This window comes from Marmota marmota, unplaced genomic scaffold (genome assembly GCF_001458135.2).
Source record: "Marmota marmota marmota unplaced genomic scaffold, marMar, whole genome shotgun sequence".
Classification (NCBI taxonomy): Eukaryota; Metazoa; Chordata; class Mammalia; order Rodentia; family Sciuridae; genus Marmota; species Marmota marmota.
Window position 1 is genome coordinate 5,858,639 of NW_026000242.1, and position 14,400 is coordinate 5,873,038.

Consider the following 14,400-nt stretch of genomic DNA (forward strand, 5'->3'; position numbering starts at 1 on the left):
TTAGTTGTTTATACACACACTCCTTCTCTCCATTCTCTTTTAAACTCTGATTTCCTCCTCAGCAGAAATGCCTTATTTTACTTTGTATGTCTCATCAGCATATATCAGACATTCAACCAAAATTTTCTTAATATGCTGGACCTTTGATCAGCAACTTTTGAGTAAACAAGTGCTTTATTTGAACTACACTAAAAGGTAAATTGTTTTCCTTGCTTTGCAGAGTGCTGATTTCATCTTGTAAAAAACAAATAAACAAAAAACATTTTGCATAGGATGTTGAAAAAGACAATTTTTTACAAATGCTGATTTGAGTCAACTGTCCTTTATGTCTGCTGAGCTCCTGGTGAGTTTAGCACTGTCTGAGGTCTAGATGTCCATCAGAAAAATTTTTGGGAAATGTAGGCAAATGAGTATCCACAGGGACCCTCAATTGAAAGCATGGGTGGAAGATGCAGCCAGCTCTCAGGGGGTCTGGTGATGGGAGGGGATTTGCTCCAGACAGGCAGTTTGTTCAGATCTTCCTGCCCTGGTTACTCTCCTGCTGCATTTCACTGTGTCCCTCAGCTCTTGGGTAACTCTACCTCTCACCAAGTTTTGCAATCTGCTGTGGGCTTCAAAACCCTCTACTTTTTCCTCTACTGGGAGGAGCAGCAGATCAGTGGGTGATTGGGCCCATGTGGGCAGGGCCCCTATTAGTCGTCTAAGGAGTGTGAACTTGTTCTTGACTAATCCCAGTTGAGGCTGGCTAATATGTTACAGCAAGAGGGGGCATGGAAGCTCTGCACCCCTTCCCCTTGCCTTGCCACACACATCTCCTCATCTGTAGCCTCTGTAATATCCTTTATGAGATGCTTTCAAAGCTATGGGTATGTCACAAATCTAAATGACAATAAGGATTTTTTCTCTGGTAAAGTGTGGGAAAAAAACTGGTGTCTCTGAAAATTGAACTTTGTGTGTGTGTGTGTGTGTGTGTGCGCGCGTGCGCGCACGCACACTAGGGATTGAACCCAGGGCCTCGTGCAGGCTAGACAAGCACTATCGCACTGAGCTACATCCCCAGCCCCTCAGTTTTCTTCTTTTAAATCTCCAGAATCCCTTCTCCTTTTCTCTCATTTGCCTAGATGTGAATACTACTTAAGCTGTATGTAGATGCCTCCAGTTTTGATTAAAGCCTTGCTGACTGACATCTTGGGAATTCTGAGGGCCGATCATCCTTTTTATGTAGCATTTTCTGTTGACGAGTTCAGCCTTTGGCCTCCTTCCTCACTCAGGGAGGGGATGGTGTCTTGGATCCTCTCCTGTTAACTGGAAGGAATTGGGCATTGCCAAGCACCAAGCCAGGAAACTGACCTCTGCCGAGGAATGGGATCTGGGCAGCTGTGCCCTCAGAGCAGGGCTGGCAGCCAGCTCTCAGGGTGTCTGGCTGCGGGAGGGGTTCTTCTGCTTTACAACGGGCCAGCTTGTTCAGATCTTCCTGCCCTGGTTACTCTCCTCTGCGTGTCACTCTGTCCTTCAGCTCTTTGGTAGTTCTACCTCTCACCAAATTTTGCAATTTCAAATCCCTCTACCTCTCCTTCCTCCAGGGCTGCATATTCCTGTAGAGTTAAAAGCCAACCAAAGAAGATTAAGTTTCTTTTATCTCTTTTTTATTTAGTCTCCATCGCTGACCTCTTCTGACCTACATACCAAAGGGCTGTATTTTACTTAGAACCATTTTTAAAGGTCCACTAGTATGCCAGCATTCTGAGTTTAGGTTGCTCAGAATGACCTAGAAGCTGATAAAGAAGGCAGATACTCCTTTATCAGAAACATCACAATAACACATTCATGCTAGCACATGACTAGTCTCCATCTGAGGCAGCCCCTGGGCTTCTTGGTTCTAACATAATAGATTTTTGTTGGTGTCTACCTGGTTTTTCTCCACACTGACACCTGTTTTTTTTTTTTTCCTCCGTACCGACACCATTATCTTTTTTTCTTAATTTCTATAATTTGCCTATTTTCGTGAAATTTTCTCTTCTCTTTATGATGTTTTACTGTTTTTCTTTTTCTTTCAGTGTTGGGGATTGAACCCAGGTCCTCACTGCATGCTAAGCAAGTGCTCTAGCACTGAGCCACACTCCCAGCCCCAAGTTTTATTTTCTGCATATCCTGCTCCTTGCTCCCTCTCCTGGCAACCTTTCTGTTCCGGGGTTCAGCTAGGAGACTTGATGAATCACTGGTTTCCAGACTGCTAATCTGGGCGCAAGGGCAACTCAACTCTGCTAGGATTTCACCCCTGATCTAGCAGAATTCCTCGCTGCAGGTGAGTCTTCATCCTCCCAGTTCAGCACTGCTTCTTTGCCAGACAAGGAGGCCTTTTTTCTCATTTTAATTCCTCAACTCTTTAGACTTCTCAGACAGATGGCTGCCCTAAAAATGGCAGATGAAATGTGAAGCACAAAAAGGTATTATAAGATGTTCCCTTGAGAATCTCTGATTATTCATATCAGCTGGAATTTTGTGGCAAGAGCACTACACTTGAGAATTAGAAAAGTTTGGTTGGTTGTGCAACCTCAGGCAAATCACTTACCTTCCCTGGGCTTTTCTTGTCCTCCTTGGTAAAATGGGACTACTTTGTGGGGAGTTGTGGAAATGAAAGGCTGAGCATGAAAACACTTTGCAAACTGTACTGAGACGGTGGAGTAAATGAGCAGGGCTGTTGTCCTGATTCTTCTTTAAATCGTTAAAAGGAAAATTAAATATTGAGATTTGCTTCTGCTGGGTATCAACGAAAACTACAAGCTAAAAAAAGGTGCAGAAATCCTTGTGGTAACATTTGGCTAAAACTGAGGGTGTCACTACTGTTAGGACTCTGTGTCCACTCAGGGTCCTAAGGAATTCGGACTCTTGTTTTGAAGAGCTGCTGCGATTCCAGCTCTAGGCTAAGGTGGCCCCGGGGCGGTGCTTTGGGACGTGGAATCCCTGCAAGGTGTTTTCACGGTTCACTTCCCAGGGCGGCCTCAAGCCTGTTTTAAAAGGGTGTGTGTGGACCAAGCCCAAAGCAGCCTGGGACACTGCAGACTGGCACCACCTCCTCTGGCTGTTTCCGAGGCCATCCAGAGGCCAGGGCCCGGTCAGATGAACTGAAAAGTCAAGAGAGGACTGCTGAGTTTGGGACCTTTGTGCAGACGTGTTCCCAGTGTGGAGGGTGGGACGGAGGAAGGGAAGGAGGGCGTTGAGAGGAGGCCCCACCTTTCATTCCAGCACAGTGCACCGGCGGGGCGGGATGAGTCACGACTGGCTTGCTCCGGAGCTCAGATTCCCGTAGGTGAGGGACCGAGACTCCCCTCTCGGGGAAAACGCGGCGCCCGCTCTTCCCGCACGGATCTTGGCAGGTGCTAGAGCCCTGGGTCTGCCCGGTCTGGTCTCTGGGACCAGGGCTGGGTTTCCCTCATGTATGGCAAGAGCCCTGCGCGCCTGGTGCCTCTCCTCCTTGGCTTACAGCTCACAGGTAAGACCTGGCGGCTCCTCCCGTTTCCTCCTTTATTGCCCACACAACAGAGATAGTTAATTGTAGAAGAAATCGCCGGAGTTCTGCGTGGGAGCCCAAGACACAGTTGCAGTTGGTTTTGGTTTGGACTTTACTGAAACTGTAGTTGTTTTGGGGGAATTATTTTGGACAAATAAGTTTCGGTGTGTTGGCTGCCAGTGATCCAGGTACAGAGAGGGCTTTCTAATCTCAGGTTACACACCATTTTTGTGTGGCTGTTCTCAGCCTCCTGCTGCTGGTAGGACTTGGCACTTGATTTCTGTGTGTGAGTCTTGTGTGGAACTCTGCGCAGCACCAGGAAAACCAAGACTGTTAGAGACCCACCGCGGTTTTGAAACTGCCCCCAACACACACATTCTGAACGTCAATATCATGGTAAAAATATGCCACGTGGTATAAAGGTCCCCGGGTGCAGGCAAACACAGGCTGCCGGCAGCTGACAACTTCTGCAGTGTAGGAAACCTGCATCATGAGAACTCTCTGGAAAACTTATCTGCTATGAAGTTTAATTCTGGGCTCCTGACTTTAATATTTGTAGTTTGTTATAGCACTTCTGAAGTCAGTGTCCTGAGGCCCTGGAAGCACTAGGAAGGTTCCCCATGTGGTGTTTGAGCTGTGAGGGGATGGGAGCTCTGGGCTGCCTGTAGGTGGGTGGGACTGTGGGTGAGTAAGCTTGAGAGCTGGGCATCATGGTTCTGCCTTGTTCCCTACTCAGACATTTATTTTGAAAGTGTCATAGTCCTCTCAAGCCCACATCCCCTGTTAACCCTTCTTACTTCTTTTACTGCAGCTCTTTGGCCTACAACAGCTGTGGAAATTTACACCTCTGGGGCAGTGGAGGCTATGAACGGGACAGATACTCGGTTAAAATGCACTTTCTCCAGTTTTGCTCCTGTGGGTGATGCACTAACAGTGACTTGGAATTTCCGTCCTCGAGATGGGGGGCCTGAACAGTTTGTAAGTAAATCATTGTCATTAATTTCTAGGGGACCCTTGGTCAGGCATTAAACCAGTGTATTTCTCCTTACCCTTCCTGTATTTTTCTTAGCAATAGGCACAGGGGTAAGCTGGGAAATAATTATTGGGACAGAGACTGACAGAACTGGACAGAGGCCAGTGGAGGGGGAAGAAAGATTCCTATGAGAGAGCTGTGGATGGGACAGCTGGGCTTGCTGTTGTTTCTCTTCTGCCCCCATCATCGCAGCCTCCTTGCCTGGGTATTGAATAAGTGACATTTGCTTTTCCCCCCTCCAGGTATTCTACTACCATGTGGATCCCTTCCCACCCATGAGTGGGCGGTTCAAGGACCGGGTGGTCTGGGATGGGAACCCTGAGCGGTATGATGTCTCCATTCTTCTCTGGAAACTGCAGTTTGATGACAATGGGACATACACTTGTCAGGTGAAGAACCCACCTGATGTTGATGGGCTGGTAGGGACGGTCCGGCTCAGCGTTGTGCACACTGGTAGGTTATGTGGGGGGGGGGGGGAAACGGGGTTTTGGGAGTGAGAGAGCTGGTAGAAAAGAGAGGCAATCTCTTGTTATGGTTGAAAGGGTAGAGAGGGGGCCTAGTGCTGGGAACTGCAGAGGGAGACTAGGAGTCCTAGGGTAAAAAGAGAAAGGCTTTGTTTGGTTGTGGAAAGAAACAGAGTAAAGCAAAAGGATCCAGGGAATGTGTAACAAAATGGCATTGAGATGGTAAAAGGGAGAGGAAGCGACTCTCTGATAAAAGGCCAACAATAGGTCTGTTCATTCTCTCATTTATTCAAGATACTTATTGAGTTCCTGCTGTGTACCAGACACTGTCCAAAGTGCTCAACATGTCCTATCTCACTTCATCCTCACGCCATCCTCAGAGACAGATATCAATAATGGTAGCTAACGTTTATTGAGTACTTTCCACCTGTCCTTACATGACACATTCTATTTGTGTTTTACATATCTCATCAGTTTATTTTGCACTTAATGTCTCTCATTTTACCAACAAAGGAAATTGAAGCTCATAGAGGTTGTCACTTGCCCAAAGTCATGTGGTTGGAAACTGGAGTAATTTTGGACTCAAACCCAACCATCTTTGACTCTAAAATTGTACTGTAAACTAATGCATTGTATTGCCTGCACCCCTGTGAAGAACAACCTGGAAAATAGTGGCAGGTCACAAAGAACAAAAATCACAACAGTTTTGAACTGCTGTAGAACTGTGTGTGAGTCATGGCTACCAACTGCAACCGTACATGAATCTTATTTTCCTCACCTACAAATTGGAGGTAATAATACGATGATTATGGTGAGGACAAATTGAGATAATAAATGTGAAAATCTCTAAATGCTGACCTGTACTGAAAAATTACAATAGCTACCATATATTGAGTGCTTATTATGGGCAGGCACAGCATGAAATGATTTACATGTATTGTTTTTATTTTTGATAAGAATTCAAGAAATGGATATTGTTACCTCTATTTTATACAGGAAGAAACTGAGGCTAAAGAGAGTTAATTACGCCAAATCACACAAGAAAGAGCTGTGTAACCCGGAGAAGTCATTTGAATATTGAAAGAAGTAATATAATGCCTCTGGACCTCAGTTTCTTCTCAGATTAGACAAGACATCATTTGTTCTTAAACTTATTAGAATCACTACTCTTGAGAATCAAATGAAAGTCATGGCCCTGTTTCCCACAAAAAGTGGGAAAAACACACGTTTTTGGTACTGTGGATCATTTCTCCATTCTCCATCCTTCTTGATGGGCTCCAGGCTAGAACTCCTGAGCTATACATTCTCTAATGTCCTTTCTGGATCTAATGGTTTATTGAAGTTTCAATTAGAAATCAAATTAAGGAACAGGAGAACCAGGTTTCACAGACTATGATCTTTAGGGGTTCCTTCCCCTGGGCTCCCTCTTTCACCATTTATCCACTAGTTACTGATCTACTTGCCTGACTTCTGAGGGGGTGGCAAGAGCTCCTTGAGAGTAATGTCCTTTTTGGCTTTTCATTTGTATCACAGTACCTGGAGTACAGTAGGACCTTAATAAATCTGAATAAATGACTGACTGAAGGGCAGAGGTGAGATGGGGTGGGGAGAAATGGGTTGGGCCCTAGATTTGGTTAGGTTAGCAATAATCCCATTAGGCAGTTAGCTGACTTAGTGATTCTCAAAACTATAGTATGTATCATAATCACCTGGGGACAACTTAAAAAGCAGACTATTGGGCCCCACCCCTATTGTTTCTAGCTCAATAGGCCTGGGGTGGGGCCTGAGAATTTTCATTTCAAAGTTCTCAAGTGATACTGTTGCTGCTATTCCTAGGATCACATTTTGAGAAGCACTAAAGTAGACTATGTGACTTTCCCACTGCTGCTAGAATTTACAAAGTCATAGGGTATTTTTTACATAAAGGTAGGAGAAAGGAAGATTCCATTTAATGATGAAATGCATCCCAATTATGTCTTTAGATTTCTTCACAGTTCTATTCTTAGAATCCTCAGTTGATCACTTGATCTTTTTCTCCTCATAGTACAGTTCTCGGAGATCTACTTCCTGGCTCTGGCTATTGGCTCTGCCTGTGCACTGATGGTGATAATAGTAATCGTGGTGGTCCTCTTCCAGCATTTCCGGAAAAAGCGATGGGCTGAAAGAGCTCACAAAGTGGTGGAGATAAAATCGTAAGACTGGGAAGTTAGGGGAAAGTCTCCTTCTAACACCTTCTTATGGTGACTCCTGGTATTTCGAAATGGGGCTAAATAATTGTTGAACACACGTTCTTTCTGTTGAATAAATCCTACGTAAAAGACTTCTAAGTCACAGGACAGATAAATTAGGTTGTGAATATTAACTTGACAAAAGCTTTCTTGATCTTTACAAAAAGATTTCATCATAGGATTTCTTTACTATGTGGAATTTCACATCATAAAAATCTGCTTATGTAAAACTTTTCTAAAATATCCCCTACTCATTTAATTTAGCATTACTAGGGATTAAGCCCAATACCTTGAGCATTCTCAGCACATGCTTTACCACTGAGCTACATTTCCAACTCCTAAAATATCCTTTATTTTTAAAGTGAAGCATTAATGCTTAAGAATAAAGGGTCACTATGAATCAGTGCATTAGAAAGGGTGCTGTGCTGATAGTAGGTGCTCAATAGACCTGTTTTAAAATTGACATAAAATTCACCCTTTTAATATTCACAAAGTTGCTCAATAATCACTGCCAATTCCAGAACCTTTTAAACATCCCTCCAAAGAAACCCCATATCCTTAAGCCATCACTTCCTAGTTTCCCCTCCCACCAACCCCTGACATCTATTATCTGTCTATGGGGGGTTTGCTTATCCAGGACATTTCCTATAAAAGGAATCATAAAGTATGTAGCCTTTACATCCAGTTTCTTTCACTTAGTATGTTTTCAAAGTACATCCATGTTGTGTTATAGCACATATTGGTACTTCATTCCTTTTTTTTTTTTTTTTGGTGCTAGGGATTGAACCTAGGGTCTTGCATATGCTAGGCAAGCACTTTACCACTGAGTCACACCCCAGCTCAGTACTTCAATCCTTTCAATGGCTGCATGATTTTTCATTGAAATGGGTATATCACATATTGTTTATTCATTCATCAACTGATGGGCATTTAGTTTTTTTCCTACTTTTTGGCTGTTATAATAAATGTTGCTATGAACATTCATCTATAAGTTTTTTTCATAGATATATATTTTTAATTCTCCTAGGAGTGAGTAGAATTGCTGGGTCATATGGGAACTCTGTTTAATTTTAGGAGGACTTGCCAGACAGTTTTCAAAACAGCAGCATATTACATTCCTATCAGCAATACACGAGGATTCTAATTTCTCCATGTCCTTTACTAACATGGGTTATTGTCTTTTTAATGATAGCCATCTAGTGGACATGAAGTGGTATCTCACAAGATTTTGATTTGAACTTTCCTAATGACTAATGATGTTAATTTTTTTTCTGTGTTTAGTGGTCATTTGCATATTTAATTTGGAGATATTTCTTCAGATAGTCTGTCCTCCTTAAAATTGGATTGGCTACCTTTTTTTTTTTTTTTTGGTACTGGGGATTGAACACATGGGCATTTTACCACTGAGCTACATCTCCATCCCTTTCTTATTTTTTATTTATTGAGACAAATTCTCACTAAGTTGCTGAGACTGACCTAGAACTTGCTATTGTCTTTACCTCAGCTTCCTCAGTTGCTGGGATTACAGGCATGTGCCCCTGTGCCCAGCTGGTTACTTTTCATTCTTGAATTGTAAGAGTTCTTTTTGAATTTTGGAAACTAATCCCTTATTGGACACATGACTTGCAGTTGTTTTCTCCCATTCTCCCATGTGTGTGTGTGTTTTTGTTTTTTTTTAACTTTCTTGGGCACTTTCTGCTCAGAGCAGAAATGTTCCACAGTTCTATGGGCCTGGAAAAACCCCCTCTGGTCAGACAAAAGATTGAATGAACACAGCTGAGAAGTTATGGACAACAGGAAGTGCCTGTCTGACAGGTAATAGTTATGCAAGGAACATTTTTAACATTATAGATTGGTACCTGTTCCTAGGAATCAGTACAGGATACCATGTGGAACTTCAAAATATATGAAGGTGTATGTGGAGATATCCATAATATCTCACTCAGTCTGTGTTGAACCATTTGGTCCTAAGGTATAAAAGTTTTTAAATTTTGATGAAGTCCAACTTGCCTGTTTCTTCTTTTGTTGCTAGGGTTTTTGTGTCACATTTAAGAAATCATCATCATGAAGATTTAACAACATCATGAAGATTTACACCTACATTTTCTTCTAAGAGTTTTATCATTTTAGTTCTTACATTTAGGTTTTTGATCCATTTTGAGCTAATTTTTGAATATTGTTGAGGTAGGAGTCCCAATTCATTTTTTGGATGTGGACATATAGTTGTCCCAGAATCATTTGGTTCTTTTCCTCAGTAAATATTTGCTAAAACAAATATAATTGATTTTAAGGAATCTAAGAAACCCACCTCTGAGGTTCTGGTTTGAATAGAACATAATTAATAAAGATAACTTTTAGGTCAACATAAAACTTTTTCTTTTATGAACAGGAGTAGAAATAAGAGTTAGCATTCTAATGGTAAAGTAAGGTGTTTGCTTTAAGCTTCTGGAGTTCCCAAATCAGGTCCCCAATTGTATTCCCTCATATTCTGAAGAGTCTTGGTTCATTTACCCAGGTTCAGGTGGAGGCATAAGTATTTCTAGTCAGATGGCAGTAGCTGTTTAATGCTAAACTAATCTACTTCCAGTTGAGTGTAATTCTCAAAAAATGGGGGAGAAAATACATTACCTGAAAAATATTTGCCTCCCTCCCAATTTTGTTTACCTGACATTTTTTTCCTGCTTTTTGTTACAGAAAAGAAGAAGAAAGGCTCAACCAAGAAAAGGTCTCTGTTTATTTAGAAGACACAGACTAACTTTCCTAGATGGTGAGGCTCAAAATGGGTTCTCTCTTTTCTCAGTTTTCTGACCTGTCTGGTCCACCTCTAACATGGATTGCCCAGATTACTTTATATGGTCATTAGGTATTTCCTATATGAAATTAGAGGTTCCCAGTCAGGGTTCCAGTCTCATGAATGGCTATGAATTTTGTACAAAGGATTAAGAAGCTAGACTCTATTGCCATTAAAGCTCAAAGACTTCTTTTTTTTTTTTTTAAGCTTTGGGGTTATATTTATCACTACCAAGAATAAACTATCAACATGTAAATAAATCTTTTTGTGTGTGTGTGTGTGGTGTTGGGGATTGAACCCAGGGCCTTGTGCATGAGAGGCAAGCACTCTACCAATTGAGCTATATCCTCAGCCCTAGTCTTTATTTTTATTTTTTTAGTTGCAGTTGGGTACAATATCTTTATTTATTTTTATGTGGTGCTGAGGATCAAACCCAGTGCCTCACATGTGTGAGGTGGGCACTCTACCACCCCAGCCCTAGATTTTTCTTCTTCTTTTTCTTTTATTGTAAACCAGTATGGCAATAAGAGAGTGACTTAAAAGATCTGCCTGGTATTTTGACTGGAGAAACTTTGTATTATTTGGAATTGGTTTCACTCCTCTAAATTAGTTATTGCTCTATAAATCTAGTTTAGTGAATAACTTTATTTTTCCAACTTTCAGGTTTATCAGGCTTAAAAGGTAGGATTATTTATTTTTCCTATGCTCAGAATTTCTCCCATTCTCTAAAGTAGGACTACACGTTTAATTTCTAGTTATTGTAAAATGAGTAATGTAAACTGAATTTTACACTATCAGAATATTTTTGACATTAATTACTTTAACCTGTGAAACTCAGTTCAGGTCATCTACATGGCAGGAACTTTTTATAGACTGTTATTAGTTGTAAAGAGAGTCACATTTTATATGCTATAGCTCCAGTGAAAAACCTCACGGATTTATAAAATAGAATATGAATAAATGTGATTGGATTGAAAAAACAAAACTGGCCAGATGTGGTAGTGCATGTCGGTAATTTCAACTATTTGGGAGACTGAGGTGGAGTACTGCAAGGGGGAGGTAGCTCAATGGCGAAGTGCTGCAAAACCAAAAAAAAACCAAAACAACCTGCAAAAATCCAAATTTGGTATCAGGGAGTTCTTCCCAAAGTCTATTTGTCTTTTTAAAATCAAGCAGATTCTTAACAAGTCAGGGTAATGGAAAATAAAGATGGGGGCTGTTTTAGATTAAAAGAAATTTAAGAGACTTAAGAGGCTAACACAATCAAACGCAATGTGTAATCCCTGCCTGGATGGATACAGATTGAACAAACTAGATGTAAAACAGTTTGGTGGGAGCAATTGGGAAAGTCTTGAATATGAAAATGTTGCATATGGATAATATCAGGAAATTGTTAGATTTTATAAAGTACAATAATGATATTGTAGTTACATAGGAAAATGTCCCCATTTAAAAAGATGCATATAAGAGTAAATAGGGGTAATGCCAGTAAATTCCTTTAAAAACTTCATCCAAAAAAAAGTAAATAAAAAAAGAATACTTTAAAATTAGATGGTTGATGAATTCCATACACCATCTTCTTTACCTTTCTATATGTTTGATTTTGTTTATAATGAGGGTGGGTAGAAAACGTATGTATGTGAGCGAGCTGTGGATCCTCCAAGTGTCCATGCTAAAGCGCTAGGATGCTATGAATAAAGGATACTGACTTTGAGAACCATGTATTAAGAATCAGGAAACTTCTTGTATTAAATTTAAGAATATTTTCCTTAAGAAATGGAGAATAGCCCAGAATGGTGGCACATGCCTGCTATCCCAGCAACTCAGGAGGTTGAGACAGAAGGATTGCAAGTTTGAGGTCAGTCTCAGCAACTTTGTTTGAGGCCTTAAGCAACTTAGTGGGACCCTGTCTCAAAATAAAAAATAATAGGGTTGGGAATGGGCCTCAGTTATTAAGCACCCCTGGGTTAAATAACCAATACCAAAAAAAAAAAAAAAGGAGAATTCATTTAATAATATGTATATAATTCATAAGGCTAGGTATTCTTATTGCATTCTTCCAAAATACATTATCCATTTAAACTTTTGTTTTCTATTATAGGAAACAAGATTTTCAAGAACAAGAACCCTAGATACATGAAGTTAATGGAAGTTAATGGAAACCTTTCTTTGGCTTTTCCAGTTGTGACCTGTTTTCCACCAATTATGCAGCACATACCCATCCAACATCTTCTGCAGGCAACACAAGACTCCTCTTGAGCAGATACCATCAGACTCACATACAATCTTATTATTAAGGTTTTATTTAATTTCAGAGTGCAAATATTTTTCAGATGAGCATTAGCTTTTATAAACTAAGAAGCTATATTTTTGCCCTTAAACACCCTTATCTGAGTATGACTTATATCCACATATATTGAAGCCAATCTGCCTGTCATGACATTTCCTTTCAAGCACTTGTTTTTTAGACCAGTAATCTTGCTACTAAAGTTAATGTTTATTCTCTTTCCTTCTCACATTTTTAATTAAAAGGTCTCCCAGCTATATTTGATTAACATTAAATTCCAAATCCAAACTGTTAAGTTTGATTTGTTTTTAATGGCTCCCCTTAAGTATGAGACACATCTTGCTTTTGTTGAATTTCTTTCAGTATTCCAGGTGAATACAAAAAAAATTTTGTTTTGTTTTGTTTTTGTTTTTGTAATTAATCCAAGGTTTACAATAGTACAAGTCTAAATCACAGTGACTACAAAAAGTTACATAAATTCTAATACATTGGCAAATGCCACCTCAGGATGAATCACTTGTCAATTTTTTTCAACAGTCTAGGTCTTTCATGAGCAATGACTGTTTTGCTTACTATGTTTTTTACCCCCAGTTAAAATATTAAAATAGAGCAAAGCTAAGTTCATTTGCAGACTGAAATCATTAAGCAGTTTAGTATATGTATTTTGAAATAGTCTATTACAATTCTTAAAATTTAAAGATGGTGAAGAAAGGTCAACACTAAATGATGATAATATTGTACAATATTGTGCAAAGTTCTGCGAACTGGAAGAAATTATTTAAATTTTTCTTTTTCTTCTTTTTAGTTGTAAGTCACTTGCTTATTTTAAGGAAGAGAGAACTGGGTACATAGCAAAGAAATATCAAAACTAGTTTAACCGAATGAAACAAACTTTATTATTTTCCCTTATGTTGGTAGGTAAAACAAACTTTGTAAGTGGGCCATGGAAATAGAGGTCTCTTTTAAAAAGTGACTAGACAGCCAGTGTCAATTTTGAAACTAAAAGTTAGATCTGAAGTCTATATTACCTTTAATTCACATTTTACATTTTTCTTCATAATTAAACTTTGAAAATATTACAACTGGATATTTCTTTAAACAGACAGACTGCATGTTCTATAGTTATAATGAAAAAGTAGTTAAAAACTCATGGAGAGTTTTTCCAGCAAACTTGTAGCTTGTGTCTTGGCTAAATACTCAAGGAGTAATATAGCATGTTGTTTAGTGTCTCCTTCCTAAAGAGAACTTTTGTATTGTAATTTATTTTTTATTATGCCTTAAATACCATGTAAATAAACCTTTAGTAATAAAGAATTATAAATGAAATGATTTGCTTACATTCCAAATTTGAAATTTTACATAGCAGATAACAAAACAGAGGTATATATTTTATCTTCACTGAAAAGTTTTCTTAGTAGAGACAACCTGGGAGTCAATAATGGATAGAATTAGTTTCTACTGGGTAAGTAAAAGTATATGGATTTCCATAGAATTGTTACACTGCTTTGGATAACTGGGAATTGGGCATAACAACACTACTTAGTTTGTGGACTCCTGAAGGAAAGGTATCAACTATTCTATTTGGTACTCCTGCAATACTCGCTCAACAGAGAAAACTACTAGCTTTCAGGTCTAGTAAAGAGATAGTGGCAAGTTATTAAATCTTTCCAAAAGTTGAAGCATATTTTTGGCTCTCTCCTGCTTTCATTAATCATGTGCGATTCCAGACTAGGATAGCATAATTAAAGCAAGGTTCTGTACCATCTTTTTCAGAAGGATGTGATGCCATCTCATTTCAAGTACTTTGATAGCAAAGCTTTCTTTTCCAAATAAAAGATACAAAATCCCAGTTCCTCTTCACCCCTAATATATGATGTAATTATGTGACCATTATTAAGACTGTAAACAGCAATTTAATAAACATCCAATTCTGGATGCTATAATAGCTACACTGAAAAAGACAAAAATCAGAGACTATGACAAGTATTGGCCACAGGGCCTAATACATATTTATCTACTGACTGACTCTGCATATGCTCCCAGGTCTCTTTGTACTCTAAATTTATGAGAATCTATTCCGAGAGAG

The 14,400-nt window shown here is 39.6% G+C and overlaps 1 protein-coding gene across 1 annotated transcript; it reads left to right on the plus strand.

Moving 5' to 3' along the window:
* The first annotated feature begins 3,105 nt into the window (after positions 1 to 3,105).
* Positions 3,106 to 13,640, plus strand: Mpzl2 (myelin protein zero like 2). The gene is made up of 6 exons (XM_015489805.2): positions 3,106 to 3,493; positions 4,323 to 4,489; positions 4,787 to 4,997; positions 7,053 to 7,200; positions 9,931 to 10,003; positions 12,129 to 13,640. The coding sequence occupies exons 1-5, from the start codon at positions 3,436 to 3,438 to the stop codon at positions 9,989 to 9,991; spliced, it is 645 nt and encodes a 214-aa protein (XP_015345291.1). The 5' UTR covers positions 3,106 to 3,435; the 3' UTR covers positions 9,992 to 10,003; positions 12,129 to 13,640.
* Positions 13,641 to 14,400: the final 760 nt, after the last annotated feature.

Excerpts from the sequence above, each read along its gene's own strand:
- Mpzl2 (XM_015489805.2), top strand. The coding sequence starts at position 3,436 with ATGTATGGCAAGAGCCCTGCGCGCCTGGTGCCTCTCCTCCTTGGCTTA. Across the intron at positions 3,494-4,322 it reads CCTTGGCTTACAGCTCACAG|CTCTTTGGCCTACAACAGCT; the intron begins GTAAGACCTGGC and ends CTTTTACTGCAG. Across the intron at positions 7,201-9,930 it reads AAAGTGGTGGAGATAAAATC|AAAAGAAGAAGAAAGGCTCA; the intron begins GTAAGACTGGGA and ends TTTTTGTTACAG.